This window comes from Pocillopora damicornis, chromosome 5 (assembly GCF_964200805.1).
Source record: "Pocillopora damicornis chromosome 5, jaPocDami1.2, whole genome shotgun sequence".
Classification (NCBI taxonomy): domain Eukaryota; kingdom Metazoa; phylum Cnidaria; class Anthozoa; order Scleractinia; family Pocilloporidae; genus Pocillopora; species Pocillopora damicornis.
The window spans coordinates 24,574,331-24,596,718 of NC_142674.1; the positions used below are offsets into that span (position 1 = coordinate 24,574,331).

The 22,388-nt window shown below is 37.6% G+C and overlaps 4 protein-coding genes across 6 annotated transcripts in view; 2 read left to right on the forward strand and 2 right to left on the reverse strand.

The window, feature by feature from the left end:
- The first annotated feature begins 8,115 nt into the window (after positions 1–8,115).
- Positions 8,116–10,518, forward strand: LOC149046107 (sushi, von Willebrand factor type A, EGF and pentraxin domain-containing protein 1-like). The gene is made up of 3 exons (XM_089206002.1): positions 8,116–8,365; positions 9,341–9,547; positions 10,028–10,518. The coding sequence occupies exons 1-3, from the start codon at positions 8,116–8,118 to the stop codon at positions 10,516–10,518; spliced, it is 948 nt and encodes a 315-aa protein (XP_089062128.1).
- Positions 10,519–10,785: 267 nt separating this feature from the next.
- On the forward strand, positions 10,786–13,480 carry LOC149046108 (uncharacterized). Its single transcript, XM_089206557.1, has 3 exons — positions 10,786–10,983; positions 11,151–11,289; positions 12,296–13,480. Exons 1-3 carry the CDS (start codon positions 10,917–10,919, stop codon positions 12,528–12,530), a joined length of 441 nt encoding a protein of 146 aa, XP_089062683.1. The 5' UTR covers positions 10,786–10,916; the 3' UTR covers positions 12,531–13,480.
- Positions 13,481–13,634: 154 nt separating this feature from the next.
- On the reverse strand, positions 13,635–17,512 carry LOC149046109 (melanocyte-stimulating hormone receptor-like). The gene is made up of 2 exons (XM_089206555.1): positions 17,380–17,512; positions 13,635–15,047 (listed from the first exon to the last, which is right to left on the reverse strand). The coding sequence occupies exon 2, from the start codon at positions 14,933–14,935 to the stop codon at positions 14,012–14,014; it is 924 nt and encodes a 307-aa protein (XP_089062681.1). The 5' UTR covers positions 14,936–15,047; positions 17,380–17,512; the 3' UTR covers positions 13,635–14,011.
- A 944-nt stretch (positions 17,513–18,456) lies between these two features.
- LOC149046110 (uncharacterized) overlaps positions 18,457–22,388 on the reverse strand; it is a 29,447-nt gene continuing 25,515 nt past the window's right edge. For 2 of the 3 annotated variants that reach the window (XM_089206533.1, XM_089206532.1), the window contains exons 29-34: positions 21,872–22,111; positions 21,424–21,615; positions 20,691–21,149; positions 20,046–20,210; positions 19,411–19,501; positions 18,457–18,863 (exon numbers count right to left, since the gene is read on the reverse strand). In XM_089206533.1, the coding sequence (XP_089062659.1) occupies positions 18,683–18,863; positions 19,411–19,501; positions 20,046–20,210; positions 20,691–21,149; positions 21,424–21,615; positions 21,872–22,111 (1,328 nt within the window). In that variant the 3' untranslated portion in view covers positions 18,457–18,682. Of the gene's footprint in view, positions 18,864–19,410; positions 19,502–20,045; positions 20,211–20,690; positions 21,150–21,228; positions 21,378–21,423; positions 21,616–21,871; positions 22,112–22,388 lie in introns of those variants that run through there. The other variant, XM_089206534.1, reaches the window with a different exon arrangement.

Sequence of the window (22,388 nt, forward strand, 5' to 3'; positions counted from 1 at the left end):
TTTTCTATATCGCCTAGCAACCAATTTTTTACCCGAGACGTAGTTCAGTTGAGTGCTCTAGCCACTTCCTAAGTGCTTTACAACGGAACCGAACACAGTCAGAGCTTCTCTATTTATTTTATAATAATGAATCCGTTAAATTCCCTACGTATTACTCCCAATTTTCAGAATAAATTTTTTAATTCCAAAGCGAACAACAGCGTCCTCGGCATACTCTACACTCTCATAATGCACAATACAAAAAACCAATCAGAATCCTTTTTAGAATAGTTCAAGGAATCTGATTGGCTGTACAAGATTAAACCTGTCAAAAATTTCAAACCTTCAAAGTTCAAAAACCACCAAAGTTCACACTCTGCAATAGTTTACAAACTTTAATAGTTGGGCAGGTTAAAATTAAAACGCTTTTGTCTGACAGCCCAAGTTCGACTCCTTGCTCTTTATTTTCATATCTCCATGCTCTATATTTCATATCAAGCGATGATAGTGAACGTTATATCCAAACTTTACTACAAGTATATATATATATATATGTGTGTGTGTGTGTGTTTGTGTGTGTTCTAATTTAGTAGTTGTTGTTTTTTTTTTTTTTGCATTTCCAGACACAACTCCGCCTTCTTTCAGTAACACTTGTCCCAAGAACATGGTGGTCAATACTCCTGAATGCTCATCCAGTGCTTTGGTGGGATGGAATGAACCAATTGCCGATGATAATTCTGGTCACGTCATCGTTACCTACCCTTCTATTCGACCGTTGGCTCAATTGAGCATTGGTCTCTATTATATAATGTATTCAGCTTCAGACGCAGAAGGAAACAGAGCTAACTGCACCTTCGTTGTGCAAGTTGCAAGTAAGTCATCGAAATATAAGTGAATATGCCTTCAGAAAAAGTTGCTTGCTTTCCATCGCGTTTGACAATTATTTGTATATCACTTGCTTTCTCTTCAATAGATGTATATGTTTTGTTATACTCATCTCCTAAACTATCGCAAGCAAAACTGTTTCGAAGTAGATCGAAAGATTCTCTCTTGAAAATGCAATAATACTTAATACAAGGGTAGTATAACACTTGAAATTGCGTCACTTCAACACAGGAAAACTTTCTTTTACAGGGAAATCCTGCATTATACTGCAGCCACCATCACATGGAAATTTGAGCCTTTCCTGTGGATTTTCATTTGGTTCCCAAGCTAATTTTACTTGTGACAGGGGGTATCAATTAAGCGGGTCTCGAGAGCGTTTTTGCAAAGAGGACGGCTCATGGTCTGGAAACATCACTGCATGTGACAGTAAGTATATGTTACATTACTACTCAGCTTGCCTTTAGTCTCCGGTCTTTAGTCTTCAGTTTTTTTCCCAGTGCGGGAAATGGCTCCACAATTAAGGAATTTTGGGGCTTTTCTTGTTTGCCTTTATGATTATCAAATCATAATAGGGAAAGTAACAGAATCTTAACCGTTGATAACGTGCAATTTAGACTTATCACACTGGGTAAAAGCTGCTGTCCTATTGCCTTTGGCACCAAATAAAGGTTTCGCGGTTACTCAATGGAGTGCATCAATACAGTATGTTATTTCTTCTGCCATCCTGGGTATGATCCAATCAGCTCTGCTTCAAGAAAGTGTCTCGAAAACGGGAACTGGAATGGCCGGGACTTCTTCTGCCAAGGTGCAAAACTGTTGTTCATTATTCAAAAGTCCTGCTTACGGCTACACAAATAAAAAGATAAACAAATTGATATATGGATTATCCACCATTTGCAAAATGAGCATTTGTGTTATTTAAAAAGTGACATCTAATTTTTTTTTAATTTTCGGTTATTTAAAACAGTCATAACATGTCCAACTATGATCATCCCACCGAAAGGGATACTGCTGACCCCTTCTTGCGGCAACACGTATGGTACATATTGTGTATATGCCTGTGAAAATGGTTATGCGAGCCACGTCGGAAATGTCACAAGAACATGCTTAGAGAGCAGTTTGTGGAGTGGGGAAAACATCAAATGTACAGGTACTGGCACATCACTAAGGTTCTATTTTTGCATGAAGGTAAGACAAACGAATAACTGAGTAATGAAGAGGCAAACAACAATCAACAACAAAAATAAAAAATAACAAACAAACAAAACATCTCATCATCAAAACTGTGTAAATCCTTTCGCCAAGGGCTTCGTACCTTTTCCAATATGTAGTAACGATACAGATTCGTACTTCAACTATGACTTCCTTCTGTTTTCCATTTTAAATCATCTGTTATTTTCAACTTTTTATTTGATGAGTCAGATATTCTTCCTCCATCGTTTGATGTCCCGTGTCCAGTCAGTCCTTTGGTAGCCTACACAAAACGTGAGACGTTCTCCGCTGAAGTAAATTGGACAGTACCAATGGCCACTGACAACTCAGGATTCAAACCGTCAATAAAATCTAACTACCATCCACCTAGAAGATTTCCCCGAGGAAACTACACTGTTACATACTCTGCAGTAGACCAATCAGGAAACAAAGCCACTTGCAGCTTCACGATAGAAGTAATAGGTAAAATATAGTTTAAGCAATTGATTCCACCCGCTATGTTGATGGTGGGCTCCAGAACTAACTGACCAGAAATTGTATTGCGGAGGAATGAATTGTGCCATATATAACTAGATATCCTTTTTGCACAAATTGAATTTCCCTCATTCATTAATGAATCAATTTGTGTGTTTTTCAGTCATCAACTGCACAGCACTGATGGTAGACTCATCGGGCTCCTTGCGCCTGAGCAGTTGTGGTAATTATTATGGAGCGCGTTGTGAATTTTCCTGCGCTAATGGTTATCGCTTGAATGGCTCGTCAGATGTTACATGTGTTGCCCCAGGTGACAGACCTCCAGGCATCTGGGACAATCCTGTACCTTCCTGTCAAAGTAGGTGGTCTTTGACAAGATGTCTTATAACTCATTGAGTATATATGCAGTAGAAAGTTGCGGGAAAAAAAGTCTTTTAATTTCAAATTGGAAGGATTTTTTTCTTACTGAAGTTGCAAGCCAGAAGTTGGCTTATCTGTGCAAATCTTCGGAGAAGCACTGAATTTTGAGCTAATAATAATATTTAATGTATATTACCACATGTTTTTCCCCTTTCATCCCAACAAACGTAGGTGAGAGAGGCTGTAATGACACACTATTCCAAACATTTACTCCGTCAACGTTTTGTTTTATTGCTTACACAGTTATTACATGTAGTCCACTTGTTCCACCAACTGATGGTTCTATTTCCCCACATTCTTGCTTATCGATGAGCAACTACAGCCAGACCTGCAGATTTACTTGCTCTCGACCGGGATATTCTCTAATTGGGACCTCATCGAGGACATGTGTTAGTGACGGACAATGGACAGGTTCAAACGACACACGATGCAGGGGTGAGTTGCTCAATCCCTTGAGTGCAGTGTAATTTCCATCATTCATATTCTGTAGGTACTTAAACTTTCATGCATTGCTTAAGTTACAAGCTGGGATAGCAACTACGGGTTACACTGACGTCATTCAATACGGCGGGGAAAAATCGTCACAAACAAAGGGCTTTTCTATATCTCCCAACGACCAATTCTTGCTGAGTCACTATTTTCACAACTTTAAATGCCAAACTTTACTTCGCCTATATATATATATATATATATATATATATATATATATTTATATGAGTGTGGGTGTATTCCAATTTGGCAGTTTTTTTCCCCTTTTGTAGACACAACTCCTCCTTCTTTCAATAACGCTTGTCCAGAAAACATGGTGGTCTATACTCCTGAATGCTCATCGAGTGCTTTGGTGGGATGGAATGAACCAATTGCCGATGATAATTCTGGTCACGTCATTGTTACCTACCCGTTCATTCGACCGTCAGCTCAACTGAGCGTTGGTCTCTATGATATAATATATTCAGCTTCAGACGCAGAAGGAAACAGAGCTAACCGCACCTTCGTTGTGCAAGTTGCAAGTATGTCATCGAAATTTAAGTGACATTGACTATGCCTTCAGAAAAAGTTGCTTGCTTTCCATCTCGTTTGACAAATGTTTGTATATCTCTTGCTTAAACTACAATAGATATCTATTTGTTATACTAATCTTCTAAACTATCACAAGCAAAACTGTTTCGAAGTAGATCGATAGTTTCTCTCTTGAAAATACAATAATATTTAATACAAGGGTAGTATAACACTAGAAATCGCGTTAGTTCAAAATAAGAAAACTTTATTTACACAGGGAAAGCCTGCTTTACACTGCAGCCACCATCACACGGAAATTTGAGTCTTTCTTGTGGATTTTCATTTGGTTCCCAAGCTAATTTTACTTGTGACAGGGGGTATCAATTAATCGGGTCTCGAGAGCGTTTTTGCAAAGAAGACAGCTCCTGGTCAGGAAACACCACCACATGTAACAGTAAGTATTTTTCACATTACTACTTAGCTTGCTTTCATTCTTCAGTCTTATGTCTTCATTTTTTTTTCACAGTGCAGGAAATGGCTCCACAATTATGGAATTTAGGGTTTTTCTTGTTTACATTTATGATGATCACGTCATTTAGACTTATTACACTGGGTGAAGCTACTGCCTAAGCTGTTACTGCCTTTGGCACTAAAATGAAGGTTTTGCGGTTACTCAATTGAATGCATCAATACGACCCAATCGGCACTGCTTAAAGAAAGTGTATTGAAAACGGGACCTGAAATGGACAGGACTTCTTTTGCCAAGCTACAAAACTGTTAGTCATTATTCAAAGTCCTGCTAAGAACTACACAACTACACAAATCAATAAAATGATTATTCTTCTCTTGCAAAATGAGCATTTGTGTTATTTTTAAATTGAGATCTATTTGTTTTGATTTTGCTCTTATTTAAACAGTCGTAACATGTCCAACTTTGATAATCCCACCGAAAGGGGTACTACTGACCTCTTTTTGCGGCAACACGTATGGTTCAAATTGTGTATTTGGTTGTGACAGTGGTTATGGGAGTCCCGAGGGAAATGTCACAAGGACATGCCTTGAGAGCAGTCTGTGGAGTGGGGAAAACATCAAATGTACAGGTACTGGCACATCACTTAGGTTTTATTTTTGCATAAAAGTACGACAAATGACTAACAGACTAAGTAAGAAGCAAACAACAATCAGCAACAAGATTTAAAAAGTATCTCATCATCAGAATTGTGTAAGTTCTTTTGCAAAGAGCTTCGTAGCGTCCACAATAATCAGTTACGATGCAGATCCTTTCTTCCATCATGACCTCCCTCTGTTTTTATTTTTAATCATGTTTTTTTTTTCCAACATATTATCTGTTGTGTCAGATATTCTTCCTCCATTGTTTGATGTCCTATGTCCAGCCAGTCCTTTGGTGGCGTATGCAGAACGTGAAACGTTTTCCGCGGAAGTGAATTGGACAGTACCAACGGCCACTGACAACTCAGGAATAAAACCGTCAATAAACTCTAATTATCATCCAAGTAGAAGATTTACTCGAGGAAATTACACTGTTACATACTCTGCAGTAGACCAATCAGGAAACAAAGCCACCTGCAGCTTCACGATAGAAGTAATAGGTAAAATATAATTTAAGCAAATGGTTCCACCTGCTACCCTCAACGTGTTGATGGTGGGCTCCAGAACAAACTGACCAGAAATTGTATTGCAGAGGAATGAATTTGTGCCATATATAAACATACATCCTTTGTGCTCCAATTGAAGCAATCAATTTAACTACTCGTTAATCAATCAATTTATGTGTTTTTTTCAGTCATCAACTGCACAACATTGATGGTAGACCCAGGGGGTCCCTTACGCATGGGCAGTTGTGGTAATCATTATGGAGCGCGTTGTGAATTTTCCTGTGCCAATGGTTCTCGTTTGAATGGTTCGTCAGATGTTACATGTGTTGCCCCAGGTGATAGACCTCCAGGCATCTGGGACAACCCTGTACCTACCTGCCAAAGTAGGTGGTCTTTGATAAGACATCTTATAGCGTATTGAGTACATATTTACTGTAACGATGATTACATTTTGTTTGGATCGTCTGTCAGGCGATTTCTAGAAAACGGGACTTGGAGTGGAGAAACGTCTTTATGTCTGAGTAAGAAAGAAAAACATTTTCTTCTTCCCTAAATTTACTCAGTGGTTTTCCGTCAACGTTTTGTTTTATTGCTTACACAGTTATCACGTGCAGTCCACTTGTTCCACCAACTGATGGTTCGATTTCCCCACGTTCTTGCTTATCGATAAGCAACTATAGCCAGACCTGCAGATTAACTTGTTCTCGACCGGGATACTCTCTAATTGGGACCTCATCGAGAACATGTAGTAGTGACGGTCAATGGACTGGTTCAAACGACACACGATGTACTGGTGAGTTGCTCAATCCTTTAGGAGCAGGGTAGTTTCCATCATTCACCTTGTGTAGGTACTTGTGTAGGGATAGGAATTACTGGTTACTCTGACGTTCTTAAGAACGTTCTTCCAAATACATCTGGAAACTGAAGGACAACTCTGTAAACTTCAGCATAAAATGGTCCATTATTGCAAGAGCCAGGCCCTACAACAACACGAAGAAAAGATGCGACCTTTGCCTGACCGAAAAACTCATGATTATTCAGTCCAACAGCAACAACTTGCTGAATAAAAGATCCGAAGTTATATCTAAATGCCGTCACCAAAAACAAGTTTTATCTAAAGAACATCTGACGCCTCCCTGCTACAATAGACTTTCGTCAATATATTCACACCTACTGCCCCATTGTCCTTCACTAATACACCCACACCATTGTAATTTTCGCTTTTTCTCATCTATCATATTACAAAAACTTATCGTAATCAGCAGCTACCTTTTTTATATACATAAATTAGCCTTCAAGAATGTTTTTCATTAAATCTGTCTGACGAGTGCGTAAGCACGAAACTCAGAGTAACAGAGAATCATGCGTGTTTCATTTTAGTCATCAGTCACTGTATTTTGCTCTACAGTCACGTTTATTGAGCACTTTCCTACAGCATTTGGTACAGTTTCCCACAATTATATATATATATATTTTTTTTTTCTTTTTTTATATTTAATACCATAGACGTTCAACCTCCCAGCATTCAATGCCCACCTAACCAAGAACTACCTACAGAAACTGGCCAATCATACGCAATAGTGACATGGGAGGTACCAGTCCACTCCGACAACTCCAACATGTCACTAAGTCTGAAAGGTTTGCGCCCACCACAACAGTTCTATGTTGGTATAGATAATGTTACATATCAGGTGACAGACACCGCTGGATTGTCAACAAGCTGCACATTTTCTATTCATGTCAAAGGTGCTTATTTTATTCTTTGTTATGAGGTGCACTTTCATAGATGTTCTATAGCATCAAATCATTTGTAACTTGAATATATTGAAGGTCTCAATAGGTTAAATTTTAGGCGTAAAAGTGACGCATTTTAACAGTTAGTTGTAATAAAGTAAACGAAAATGGTTTTTTTTATTTTGATAAGAATGGGAAGAAAGAAACCTTCAACGGTAAAATGGCTAAAACTATAACCGTTAGCTGAAACGCAATCACCCCATTGAGACCCCCTTGAAAGTTTTTGGAGAAGGAGACCTAGCTACTTTTGCATCTATTACTGCCCTTTTCAAAAGAATATACCCTGACCGCAGCAAAACCAGTGAGAACAACTAGACTGTTCATGCACAATGAATTCAAGTTAAGCGAAATTAATAAAATACAAAACATATTAGAAATCAGTCTTTGAGTCTCTTTTATCTCCGTATCATCCGTAATTTCAAAAGACGACGAAGGAAAGCTTGAAGTTCGCACTATTCTTTTATGAGCTTTTTTGATAAAGACACTTTGGTTCTGACTATAAACACTGGGTAAAATAAAAGAAATAAAAACCTTCATATATGTCGTTCAAATAATTAGGTAAAGAAACCATTAATTTTAGCACCGGTTTCACCAGAAGAGCTTATATCAGGACTCCATCGACTTGCATGTCAGACCTTAAATTTTGAAAAAGATTAGTTCAATTACTTATTAGGTATTAAATAATCCATTTTTCTACCTGTTTGAAGTTGGATTTCTTTCTTTCTTTCTATTATCCATGCACAAAAAAGATAAAGAACCTCCGGCTATTGTTTCTTGCCCTGACGATATCTTTCTTTCGTCTGGAAAGAGGGATAGTACGATCTTTTTTCCTGGAGTCACAGCAAGGGACAATGTGGGAGTCCTCTCCATTTCACCTAGCAGACCGAATGGAAGCGAGTTCACTCGGGGCGAGCACACTATAACCTTTACTGTAACAGATAAAGCGGGAAATGTTGCCAAATGCAATTTTCAAGTTATTATTACTGGTAAGTACATGCATATTGATAGAATAGGAGAGATGGTGGATTTTACGCTCCTTATGAATGAGAAAGATGTCTTTTTTATCTTGTAACGAGCGTGGAACAAAGAAATGAAATTCTGAGTTCCCATGAGAAAAATGTATTTAGTATAACATTTTTTTGTCAATAGGTTAATAGATAAGTCTGATTAAAAATAGACACAGAGATTCTTTATATGAGCTGACCGACACTAACTGAAGCAATTAGAACTCTATGAAAGTAGTACCCGAAGCTAAAAATGAAATAATGTGGTATAGTTATGCTAATAGTTTTTGTGCAAGAGGAGTTTAAATCAAACGTGTTCTGACAGTCAAAGTTTCTACCTTGGATCATTCTGGAATGATTTAGGGAGAAAATATGCATTTTTCACGCCCATTCTACTGATAGATTGGGTGCATGGCTTTTGAAAACAGAAGAAAAACTGTTAGTGCTACATTATTGGTGACCATGTAAGCAATATTCTCACACAACATTTTTCATTGACGTCTGTAGAACCAAAGTAATTGGAGTAGCTAACGAGAAAAAAATGTGCGTGTATCAATGTTGTCAGTGAGAACTTGAAACATTGAAAAGATGCAAACTATCTAATTCGAGGGAGACTGGGGAGGCCTGTTCTGTGATGGTTCCGTATTTAAGTTTACCATTTTCTTCTCCCCGCAATCCATGATAACTTTTAACAACGGAATGAAAATTACTTTGAGCCTGTTCCTCGACCTCACAAGACTGTAGTGAGAGTGTATGTTTACGCATCTTCTTAAACGGCATACAGAAAAATTGAATAAGGTACATGACGTAGACGGAAACCATGGAAAATCTGTCTGTCTATGCTTAGAATTTGGACATCATAACGTTGGGTCTTTTATTCTGATATTGAAGAAGCTCTAAATTAATATGATGCTTTACTGAGGTGTGAACGTGTCAACCCGTTCTTCTTTTCACTAGATAAATCATGCCCTGATTTACCACCACCGGAGAACGGCGGAAGGGCTTGTAAGTTGTGGCTGAAAGGGGTGAGGTGCACCGTGCATTGCAATGAAGGTTATGGGTTTGTTCATCAACCGGAAGACGTATACTTCTGTACTCCAGGAGGAACATGGAAGAACGCATATGTAAATGGCCAGAGAGCGTCTGCTGTTCCAGACTGCTCAAGTAAGAACTAACTTTGTCATGATTTTTATCTGTATGAATAGTTTTATCTTATGAAAAGGTTAACTAGAAAAACATGGTGTCATGAATAATGCGGACTTTTTTACGTGAACAGGCACGTGGAGTTGAATTGCAACTCAGTGAGGTAACCGTATTATAGAGAGGTGGTATCACCTGAATTTTCAGATATAATCATCTGTCCGTAGCAGTGAATCAAAGTACAAGAATAATTGTTTCTGTTTGGTTTTTTTTGCTGTTGTTTTTTGTTCCTTTTGTGTTCCTTTTTTGTTGGTGCTTCGTTTTATTGTTTAATTTAATGCTTCGCATTGGTTTTTTTGGTTATTTTTTTTGCCCTATTTCAAGCCCAGTAAAAGGCAATATTCGGCCGAAACCAACCTATAAAGTTCTCTTTTCAGAGGTGTTTGCTTAATCTGCAGTTACCGTGAGTGATTCCGTAAATATGAGTTTTGACTGTTATTTTAGAGACGTACTTGCCGAAAGAGGCCATACTGAAAGGAGAACTCAATTACCTAGTTGATGAGTGTGGCGACGAAGCAGTGAGCGAAGTTATCGCCAGCAACCTCGTACAGCTATTAAAGAACTCAGCTTTTGGCAGCGGTGGAGCCTGTAATAGTCAGTGTACAATCGGTAATGTCGAGGTAGAATGTGGAGAAACGGGGACACGCAGGAGAAGAGAAACGCCCAATGTTCCTCTTACGGTGCGTTTTGCTTTAAAAGTTCCTCTACCGGCCAACACTTCCTTGGTTGACCTGAATGAAACCACAGAACAACTATCCAATACCTTATTATCAACATTACAAGAAACTGACCTGAATCTGAACATCGATGGAATTGTTATAGAGTATGACACTTCGAGAGCACCACAGCTTCGCCTTGTGAGTTTCGTTTGTGGCATGGGACAAGTTCAAAGAGGGACGTATTGTGGTGAGAAATTAGTTGCTAATGCTAACTAACACATCTTTGTACGAAGAGTTATAAAACTCACTGTATAACAGCTACAACACACGTATAAGAAGTTCATTTTGATTGTTGCTGATAGAGAATTCATCTTTGGTTGCGCATGGCAGAGCATTGGACTGGAATTTATTGAAAATGCGGTTATCTTTAGCTGAGGAATAAAGAAGATTGAACATACCTACACTTTTTTTGGCGCTTACATTGGGATGTGGATATCGTAATGTATAACTTTTATAGGATTTTTTAAAAGGAATTACTCATTAGTCGTTTGCTTATGCAATAATTACTTTTTTTTTTTTTAGTTAATTGTCCACTTGGCTTTTATTTTAACGACAACGATTGTCTACCATGCCCAGAGGACCAATACCAGGACCAAGAAGCGCAGAGCTCTTGTATGTTGTGTCCATCTGGGACGGTAACCGTTGGAAAAACAGGATCAAAACGGCTAGAGAGTTGCCAAGGTAACAGCTTTTATCTCAAAGACATACAAACAATTTTATTAGCTTTCTCATCTTGTGCTTGTTTTTGTTCATTTATTTATTTATTTTTGGTTTTGTTTTTGCTTGCTGTTTTATTTTACCAGAAGTTCCATAGTCTGATTCTTTCCGATCTTTATTTTTTTCCCTAGAAATTCCAAGTATGTCCAGTAATGAACAACAAGGCGGCTCAAAGCCAGTAACCCTTTATTCAAGTATTGCAGTAGGATCTGTACTGTTTATCATTTCCCTGATTATCATCGCTATCTTCTGCGCAAAGAAACATCGTCGGTGAGTTTGTTTTTTTCTATGTCCGAATAGTTACAGTCGGGTTACCTTGACAAGCATTAAGTTATCATACAAACATTTCTCCAATACAAGACCTTATCTTCTTAAAAGGGGATTTATTAAGCCCATAACACACGGAAAGTCCTAAACAAGTTATAAGAATAGTCCTTCCTGATTTTGATACAGTGTAAAAAAAATGAACTATCAAGAAAAAAACATTTTTTTTTACAAAATTAGAGAACCAAAGAGAAGGAGAAGGAGAAGACTCAGAGGAAGAAACGGAATAAAGATATATTTTCGCAATCACCCATCCTCCTGGTTGTTCTCTTCAACAAACTAACCTCCCTTACCTATTGTTACATATAAAACTACAAAGAGCTTCTAAGTGGAGTTCACTACACAGTTTTTAGTATCGAACCTGTTCTATATTGTTTTCTGAAAGTAGAGATATCGATCTCGCCTTGTAACCTTCGCTTAAAAGTTGCTCGCAAAGAGGCTATTAGCGATGACGATATCTCGGTAGACTCGATTTCCGCCGTTTTACTTGAGTCTTTCCTTCGCTGGTTTGTATCCCGGTGACCCTGGCTTCTCTTAATTGTTCCGAGTTAGATCCAGAAATATTTAACAGGTGGGGTCCATACTTCACTGCAGATGACACACTTTCTTCGCTACTAACTACTTCTCAACCAACCTCCCTCTCCACCCTCCCCCCTCCACCGAAATAACCAAACCGCTGAAGGGACCGCTGCTTTAAAGGGAGGGGCGGGGGTGGGTGGGATGGGTTCGGACCCATCTGACTCTCCCTCGGAGTCCGCCTTTGCTATTGAGTGAGTCGACACTAAGCTTTCCTTCCCCTATCTTGTCATTAAATCGTACAATAAAAGTAAATACAGCGACCACAATAGAAATTGGACAGCATCTATTGAAAAAAATACTTGATATAATTAGTTACTTACTGTTAGTACCCGAAGACGACTTTTAACTACGCTTATTTTGTTTTTTCTCATAGTGCCAAGCGCAGGACAGCCTCTAACCGGGGTAAAGACATAGGGTATCGCAATCCCGTATACGAAGGTGCCAGAGATAGCCCTCAACTCGATGAACCTGTCTATATGGAGATCGATGATTCTAGACTTCGTAACAACAATAATCTGCCGTTGGACAACAATACGGACTACTTCGCTTTACGTGACGTATATCAAAACAATTACGAAACAATTGACTTCACTTACTCCGAGGCATGAAAGATCCGGAAAAGAATGGTGTTCTATAGAACATATCGCCTTAATAAGAACAGTTGCTATCCTTAGAGGCATAAATTGATGTCATTTGAGAATAAGCACACCTATTACCGTAGTGAAGTGCTTTGGAGACACTCAAAGGAACATGTAATTTTAAGACACTTTAGTTTTCTCAGTATGGAGCGATAGAAAATTTTAGCGGATGCAAATATTTCTTAAAAGGACTTTGATCGCTTTTTCTTACTACTTTTGCTCCGAAAAAAGAAAAGAATACAATCAGCGTAATATTCTAAAGCTGAAAATAAAAAACTGTACGATACACCGATAGTAGTGAAAATCCAGCCATTTTTAGAAACATTTCATCAAGACTGCAAAACATTGGTTGTAAGGCGAAGCGTAACAGAATGGCGAGGGGTTAAACAGGGTAGTCAATTTACTCGATGGAACTCAAGCTGGCTAAAGCCGCCATTAACAAGTTGGTCTATATATTTCTAGTTTAGGTGCAACTAGGCATAGTTATAACCTTTGTCTGACACTTGCTCCTTAAATCAATGGAGCATATAAGAAGTAGTTCCAAAAAAGGAAAGATGCAAAGGGAAAAAGAAGAGATCGGACATTTTGTTCAGGTGTCTTTTTTTATTATTTTTATTGTCTTCTTTTTTCATTTAATATGATTTGAAAACCTTTTCCCAAAATAGACCAATTTTAAGAGGTAGGTTTTCTTCAATCTACACAATAATTTGTTTACGACCTTACCTCTGACGTCAATAACTTGTTATACCTTGATATCAAGTGTGAGTAAGGTATGATAAATTTCTCCGAGTTTTTCTCCCTAAGGTGTCCATTTCACGATTAAGCAGGAATCTGAAGCTATAAGGTGTATTTAGCAGTAAGGATATGAATTTTGAACGTATTTTTCATTCAAAAATAATAAAACTTCCGTCCTTTTGAAACTTTTTGCGTTATTACTATATTGTATGATTCGTGATGGGGCCCTGAGCCTTAGTTAACGGAAGTTAAAGCTCTGCTTTACTATCGCTCTCAGCTAATCATAAAGCGCGTTATATCGGCCGCAAACCTAGGCCTTATGAAACAGTTTACTAATTATTTATCTTACAAAATATTTAATACTATCAATGAGACTAAAATGTTTGAAATTACAAACATGTGAGAAATATACACATATAGATCATCGTTAGCATAACCGGTCATGGGCTAAGTTATGATCATAAAAGTTATAACGATGATGGTGATAGTAATGATGATGATAATGATGACAATCCTTTTAGACTGTCATAATTATTAAGACAAGAAGTAGCTAAGGATCAGCCAACGGATCTTCAGCGAGCAAAGCTCTCCCTTTTTATTGAATGTTGGTAAAATCCAATTTTCTCGATAAAATAAGCCTTCTGCTCTGAAGCGGACTTCAATATGACTTCTGTGACCAGGAAATTCCGGCCAATGCAAAGATCTCTGCAGCAATACTAACTTTGGGAGCAGAAAAACTCTTTGACCATATCTTTCACTACCTGTCTTACGTCTCTGATTTTCCAGCAGTACAGCAATGGATTCAGGGATGAATTCAACTGAACAAGAGTTACTGCTAATTCAAAAAATAAGGCAACAATTGGCGCATAAGTTATGTACTCTATGAATATCATTATAACAAATGGTAGATAACAACCTAACAACACCAGTGATATCCAAAGTGCACTGGAAACTGTCTTTCTGTATCGTGCAATATTGATCGGTACTTCCCTCCTATTTGGCCGCGAGAGGTAAACACGTTCTTGGACTTGAAACTGGTGATGGCGAAGTATACGATATATTTTCAGGTAGCAGAACGAGGACGTTGATATGCACAGCAACATTATTGCACTGGCAGTAAATAAAAGAATGCGATATCCATATAGGTAAACTACTGCGTTACTACTGCTTCCAAGCCAAGAAAAAATTACAAAGGCCCAGACCCGTTTCCTAGTGACGGTTTGTCTATACCTTAACCCAAGCACCAGCGCGAACAATCTATCCACACTTATTGCAGTTGACGTGAGCAAAGATACGCCGCATAGAGATAAGGCCACGACTGGAGAAACATATTCCAGATAGTTACAGAGACTAGAGTGGTACGGAGACAACAAATAGGCAATATACAAAGGTTGCAATATGATTCCGACGCAAAGATCCGTCAATGCTAGGCAGCTGAATAAAAGTTTCGATGGCGGATGAATCGACGTAATTTTTTGAAGGGCAACAATTATCAAGAGGTTAACTGGAAAGGATGTGATTGCTATAAGCACATTTAAGGATGAAATGATCTGGTTGTGAAGTCCATTCAAACCATTGGCGCAGTAGTAAAAGTGTGTTGCTCTCGACGAGCGGTTTCCGACTCCACTAATGTTCGACATCGTGTGGATGGAATATTGTCACACTCTAGCTTTGTGACAAGATATCCAAACTGCGTTGCTTTTTAGCTGTTCCGTCACTTTGTACAATGCTTCACTCCTTTATTACAGCTTCCTTTAAAGTGATCAGAATGAGACCAAATTAGGAGTGTAAAATTTTTTATAAGGAAAATAGGAAGAGGTGTTTGTTTTAATCAATGAATTTTAATGACCAAATGATTTGCTCGTTCATTTAAGCAATAAACTATACTTCTTATCGGTTTTGCGGCATAATAGTCCCTTGAAACAGACGGTTTTTAACGCGACTTAATAATGTATTCTATTTCAACAATCTCTGATACCAGAAGTTGGACCGGTTAAAAAAGAGTGAAAACCAATTTAAACAATTTAAATTAAACTAAATACGCTAAAACTAAATACACTTAGGAAAATTACAACGAAAATAACAGTGAAGCCTACAAAATACCAAAACTCACATTTGTTGCGATGCTGAAAAAATAGTGATAAAATTTCCGCACAGCCCTATGCTATTGTAAAACAAATCTGTTTTCCCAATGGCAGTGTATTGTTTTTGTCATTGTTTTCGCTATCCAATAACTGAATGCATAATGTAGTATGGAGCTGTGCGGAAATTTTACCTTAAGAGTGCTGAATTACTGCCGAGCGGCGAAGAGGCTGCACGTAGTGCAATATGATGAGATATGATTGCAAGAAAAAATATAATATGAAATTTGATCACAAGCAGATGTACTGAGTAAAACTAACAACTTCGATGAAAAACACGTTAAATACTTGCAACGTTACGTAACGTTACATTGCACAGCGCGCGCAGAAAAATCTTACAGTAATCAGTGTCGTTTGTATAAAAACAATATACAAAAGAAAGAAGACGTTTGTGATCTACATATTTAGAGCAAGAGAAAAGTTTATAAACGCGGTTAACCGATAAAAAGTGCGATATATTGCTTTTATGAAATATACCATTGGTTTAACGAGAGCAAATTATAAGTTTGATCAATCAGGTCGTTCGTCGTGTCTCAGTTTATAAAATAAGTTGTTGTTGTTTTTAAGTAGAGTAAGTGACAGATGAAAGGACATCTTAATAATGTTTTAAATTTGAATCTTCACCCGATGAGGATTCCTGAAATCTCATGAAGGTGACACTTAATAGTGGCGGATGATCTTGAATCATCAATACATGTTGATGGGTTTGATTATCATTTAAATTTCAAAATTTTACTGCATTATCAGTGAGAAAATTAATGTGCATATTCCACTGATCAATACAGATGAAATTTTGTAAAATTAATTTGAGCGAGAAAAGCTTTCAAGCTATTTTACAGTGTTCAGAAGAGAATGAAAATTTTAGCTATATTAAAGAGGTAGTTTAAAAAAAAAACATTCGCCTTTTTACTATTTTCATTAACCATAACCCTGTGAGTGAAATTCAAAATCGAGAATCGCAGTCCAATTTTATCTTTTGAGTTAGAGTTCCGATCCCTTCTTTATCCACTCCTTATTCTTTTTGTAGGCCGCTCAAAAGTTTCTACTTGCAATTATAAAACATCATATCTAGGTATTAATTTTACGATTTACAAAAATCTGCGCAACAGATCACGTTGGATGGCAGTCTTGGTTTCGAGGCCTTTTGCTTTATGAGCACTTCGGACAAATTTGCAAACATTTTACTCTTCGTTTGATTTACAACAATGGCGTGCCCAATAAGAACCTGACTGTTATGAAAACAATTTTAATCCATACGCTTTGACAGTTACCAGATTGACAAGAAATATCATACAAGAGAGCTTGAAGAAATTTTATATTGGGAGATGATCTTTGCGACCGTCAGTTGACTGATTTGATTCTCAAAATTTTACTGTAATCTTCAGAGAGAAAATTAATGCTCACCCTCCGTGGATCAATGCAGATAAAATTTTGTAGAATTTTGTAGTGGGGAAGGTTCTCAAAAAAAATGCATTTGCCATGCTTCTACTTTCAATAAACATTACGGGGCGAAATTAAAATCAAGATTCCCTGTCCAATTTTCTGCTTTGGGTTAAATTTTTTTTCCTTTTTTTTTGTTTGTTTGTCTGTTTGTTTTTTATAAAGCCGCTCAAAAGTTTCTATATTGTAACCTTCGCAATAGAATATCTTGGAATACGTTTTTTTAAAACAGCCGTATAAGCTGATAATGGCTCGTGTTGCCATAATCTGGCACTAATCTGCTCTAGGCCCACATATAGAAATTACGGGTCGTGTTACAAATGATTATAATGAACTCTAAGAAAGATGACATGGATAACTCCCTAAAAAACCATTGAACAATGGAGTAAATGTCATTCGGAAATCCTCAACTGATGAAATTGCAAATTAAAGTTAGAGCTTGAAAACTGTAAAGTAAAAATTTCAGTATATTGTCATACTATCCTCAAAGCCAAATAAATTACCTGTTATGTTCGCGAACAGAGTATTTGCCGTGCTGACAGGGGTTCGGACAGAGAAGTCTCGCGTTCAGATACACTTTTTTATGTCTTTAGCTGTTCGCTTCAATAATTGTCAAGTCATGTTGTTGCTCACGTCGCCATGCAAATAAAATTCATTTTTAAAGAGGATTTTTTTTATCATTTGATGGATGTTATTCTTTCTGCCAGATGTGCTTTTCGCCCCTGAGGCGAACAATGTTCTCACCTAATTAAATGAACACTACCTGAAATGCATATTCACGTACGGTAATGGCCTAACGGAGCTACACTCGCAGTTTTGGTCGCTTTAAATTACATCGCACGTGACAACAATGTAACCGAGGCTAATAGGTATCGTGTTTCTATAGTAATTTGCGAAAATTAAGCCATGCGATTGAAAAAGGCCTTTAGAATCATACCAAAGAAAAGGAGAAAAAAAGAAGGAAACAAAACAAAGAAACTAAGCAAACGCTCCTTTCCGTAATATCATAAAAGCTTTGGACAAGATCGCGTGTACACGAAACAAAGAGCATCACGAGAATCGCTTGCTACAGCTTTTATGAACGTATTTCACATTCATTAATAGGAAAAATTTTTACAAGGGTGAATTCAGCTGAATTGGAATGGAAAAAGTGAGGAAGAATATTCTAGATGCCTATTTCTGCATGGCGGAAAGTTCCTTAAAGCAACTCGTAACCGTTGGAAACCAACACAAGGAAACTCTAAATCGCATTTGGATCCACAGAAAACTTTAATCAAATAGCTTGAGGTAGTCTAAAAAGCCTTTGTTCATTGCAAAAAAAAAAGAGAAAGTCGGATGAATTTAATGTCACTAAATGTTGCATTGTGCATATTTTAATCTTATATAGTGTGGAAACATTGCAAGGATCACCGGTGATTTTCACATGGATGCAATAAAAAGGTTAAAGTTTGGTTTTTCATGGAGAAATATCTCTCCACAAAAAGGTTTTAACTGTTAATGCAAGTGTATTCAACATGATTTATTCGACCATAAACAACTTTGCCAGAGGAAATGAATCAATGAATCGATCAATCAATTAATCAGAGTTTGAGCGGAGATTTCCTTTATTTCATCTTTCTCTACTCCTCTTTACATCAGCAAGTTATCGTGACAAATACGGCTAAATTGTGCCACGAGTTAAGAGTAGTTATAAAGAAAAAAAAATAGGGGAGAGGGGTAAGTCATCTATAAGCGCCTTGAATAGAACTACAGTGCACATGGTAGTTACTAAAGCTCTCCGTGACATGAGTTAAGCCTACAGCAGTCCTAACTTATGGATTTTTGACGGACTATTACGTCGGGCGTTTTGTCGTGAAGCTGATACTTCTCTCCGCTGTTATTCTTCTCTCCGACAGAATTTATTGGCTCTGGAAGTGGAAGACGAAGGTTCGAACTGCTATCGCTCACCCTGTTCTTTTTAAAACGGTTTGATTTACATGTACAGAATCTGCAATTCAAAAGTAGCGCAAATTTACACTCAGGCAAACGAACATATCTATCGACAGGTGGTTTTATTCTTCCTTTTTTTTTTAAACGACAAGGCTGATGACTCGACAATTTAAAATATAAAATTGCTTCGTTTGATACTTACTTTGTTAATAGTAGGAACGTATAGCTTGTAAAAGATAAATCCAAAAATCTAAAACTTTAAAATCGTTTGGCTAAAAAAGTCTTTTTGAAGTAATATAGATGGAAAATTATCATATATGTTTTTCTCCATCATGATAATGGCAATCATGAAACTACCGCTACTATTACTACTACTACTATTACTACTACTACTACTACTACTACTACTACTACTACTACTAATAACAATAATAATAATAATAATAATGATAACGACAATGATAAAAAAATCAACATAACACTTCCCAAAGTAATGGTCTTTATGGCATAACACGGCAATTTTTTTCGGGAACCATGCTTGAGAAATCATTAAACGGCATCCCAGACCCCCTCTCAGATCTCCCCTAATCTGAAGAGCAACGTACCTTTTGTATGCAATGATGACGCCAAGAATTATCACACCAGTTACACAAGCGGTTACTGTTGCTATGACATGGATATTGACACTATCTTCATCTGGTTTTTCAGGAATAAGAACAGTAAAATAGTCAAGATCGCTGCATAATGTATGGAAGAACAAAGTTCTGGCTTGAACATCACAGAACTCTCGCAAAATCTCACTTGCATAATTGAAAATTATTAGATAGCTCTCCACAACTCAGATTTGTCAGTGTAAATTAAAGATTTACGCTTAACACAAGTCGGGTTATTTCTGCTCCAAAAATACAGCACTTTGTTCATAGGATAACTGAAATTTTTCATTGCAAATCCGAGCTTCAATACAAACGAAGTTTATAAATAGGATTTTTTTCTTCATATATATATAGAGACCCCAGATGGAATTTCACACATTACACAATACTAACTTTACTGCGCACATTTAGTCAGTGGTTTTGATATTGTTTCATGTTTTGGAGTAACCTCATCGGCGAGACGCAAATGGATGTCAGCTAACCAGCTTCTTGGAGCAAATTATGTTTCACAGCGCAGAAAAAACGAATTTGGCAGACTACTTCAACAAGATCTTTGAGCTTGCACAATCTAATATTCTTTACATTACCATAAGAACAATCGTTGCTCGAAGTTGCCCCAGTGATTGACGTTGATTTTCCTTCTCCACATACTGTACATACAGACTGTCCTTCCTTGTCCTGGTAGCTACCTTGAGCACACGGTCTACATCTGGAACTGCCTTGATCGTGGAAGGTACCCACGAGACAGGCCACTGTTGCATGGAATATAGTTGTTTAGATTCGTTATTTACACAAATATTAAAAAAACAAACAAACAAACAAATAAAAAACAGAACGAAAGCAATGAGGATTCTGTGAAGATAGTCTATAAAATACGCTTATTTCTACATTTCTGATATAAAACAAAGGATGCACCAGAGAGCAGGCGTCACAACAAAACAAACGACAACCAGATTTCAGTTTTCCGTTGGCTTTATCCGAAATGCAGTGCATGGATGAGTCGAACGCTCTCATTGAAGTGACCCGCGTACCTCCTCTGTAATTTACTACTTTGTCATTAACTGTGATTTCTAGGAACAGTCACAGAGAAAAATGTCACCAACCTATTAAACAGACGATGAAAGCAATAGAATACCATTCCAAGAATACTATACTTTAAGTTTGATTAATACCTATTGCAAGAATCGGCCGAGAAGCAATCAAATTCATGGTACTAAATTAAAAGCGCTTACCACATCCTTTCCCATCTCTACTCATGAGGAAACCTGCTCTACAAGTTACACTGGAACGAAGAACTTGAAACGATGATCTATCTGCACTAATGTTTATTCCATTTAAGTTAATCACGAACTGTCCCGTGGCCACTGCACTCGTCATTTGGAACAAGACCGCTTCGTTTTTCTCTTCCACGTCATTTTCATATGCATCCATGGCTTCGGAGACAATCAGTGAGAAGATGACTTCCATGGCTTGTTCTACCGCTTTCCTCTTTCTATTCGCTGATATTTCACACTCAGGGACTTTGACCTCTTGCAATTGGCATGATTGGCAACCTTGGACTGTGAGGAGTGTGTCCCTTATTTCACTTTCGATGGCAGTGCGCAATTCTTTATGGTTCTGGCTGCTGCTGCACTGCATTCCAGGGAATTTTATCGAGAAATCATGCTTTATTTCCATTGGTGGTGCTTTTCCTATAACAAGAATCACATAAGAAAAGGCTATGAAGCTAAAGGAGACATGTTGTCCTATTACTTCCAGCTGACTCAATTAAAACTTCTTTCTTGATGACCAGTACGACATACAATGTCGGTAGAGAATTGAGGAATAATTTTGATTTAGATGGATTTAGAAGAGGCAAGAGGATACTAACAGTTGATATTCTCTTGGTACTGTTTCTTTCTGTTGAGGACGAAGGAAATCTAATAAAATAAAAATTAAAAAAAGGAGAAAGGTTGGTTTACGTACTTAAGCACGTTGGGACTTGCACTTCCTCCATGCCGTTCCACTTCCACTCGGATTCAGGCCCGCAAGAGTATTGAGTAATTGCTTCTGCACTGAAAGAGAACCCCTCATCGCACGAGAGGATGCACAGCATTTGTCCAGAAACCTTATGGCAAGAAACTTTGCCATTCTTTGGTTGTTTAAAATCTGGACATTCTGTAAAGAAAAGATCGAAAGTTTCCTTTCCCATTGAACCCTATCTTATCAATGCATATAAAATTACTATGAATTTTTACAGTTGCACATTGTCAAGTAAGGAAGATCAGAAGATCATTATAACTTCAAACATCTAAGGCCCCATGGAAAGGGAAGTGTAAAAGTCTCACTTTCCCTGTTTTGTACTACATCTGGGACTTGGGAGTAAGTAGGCCAGTTTTAAGGCCTCTTTATCATTATTTTTGCAAAGTCTCACCTCCTTCACTTACGATCTTCTTTTCGCAGTTTTTTCCATAATAGCCCTTGTTGCAGAAGCATTCAAAACGGTTTACTCCATCGACACACTTCCCATTCAGACAAGAATTTGGGCTGCAGTCGTTGATGTTTATATTGCAATGAGCTCCAGTGAATCCAGCTTGGCAGCTACAGTAGTAAAATCCATCGCGAGACTCGCAGTGTAGGAAGTGTGAGCAGTTAGTTGTGCACATTTTCAAAGCTGCGGGCAAAGGAGCATAGCACAATTTCACTCTCCTTATTCATTTGAAAGAGAAGAGTTCACTAAAAGTAATTTGTCGTTATATTATCTAGTCTAAATCAGTAAGATCTTAAATAGAAGAGGGGACCTGAGGTTGACAGGATCCATGTGTACACCTTGTTAAAGTCGTGGTTAACCCTTTAAACCGTAAGAGTGGCTAGCATCGAATTTCTCCCTACAATATCATCCTTGAATCACACGTTAAGCTCATGATAAGAAAGGAAATGAAAGAAGCTTT

Excerpts from the sequence above, each read along its gene's own strand:
- LOC149046107 (XM_089206002.1), top strand. The coding sequence starts at position 8,116 with ATGCACAAAAAAGATAAAGAACCTCCGGCTATTGTTTCTTGCCCTGAC. Across the intron at positions 8,366-9,340 it reads TTTTCAAGTTATTATTACTG|ATAAATCATGCCCTGATTTA; the intron begins GTAAGTACATGC and ends TCTTTTCACTAG. Across the intron at positions 9,548-10,027 it reads TGCTGTTCCAGACTGCTCAA|AGACGTACTTGCCGAAAGAG; the intron begins GTAAGAACTAAC and ends CTGTTATTTTAG.
- LOC149046108 (XM_089206557.1), top strand. The coding sequence starts at position 10,917 with ATGTTGTGTCCATCTGGGACGGTAACCGTTGGAAAAACAGGATCAAAA. Across the intron at positions 10,984-11,150 it reads ACGGCTAGAGAGTTGCCAAG|AAATTCCAAGTATGTCCAGT; the intron begins GTAACAGCTTTT and ends TTTTTTCCCTAG. Across the intron at positions 11,290-12,295 it reads TGCGCAAAGAAACATCGTCG|TGCCAAGCGCAGGACAGCCT; the intron begins GTGAGTTTGTTT and ends TTTTTCTCATAG.
- LOC149046109 (XM_089206555.1), bottom strand. The coding sequence starts at position 14,935 with ATGTCGAACATTAGTGGAGTCGGAAACCGCTCGTCGAGAGCAACACAC.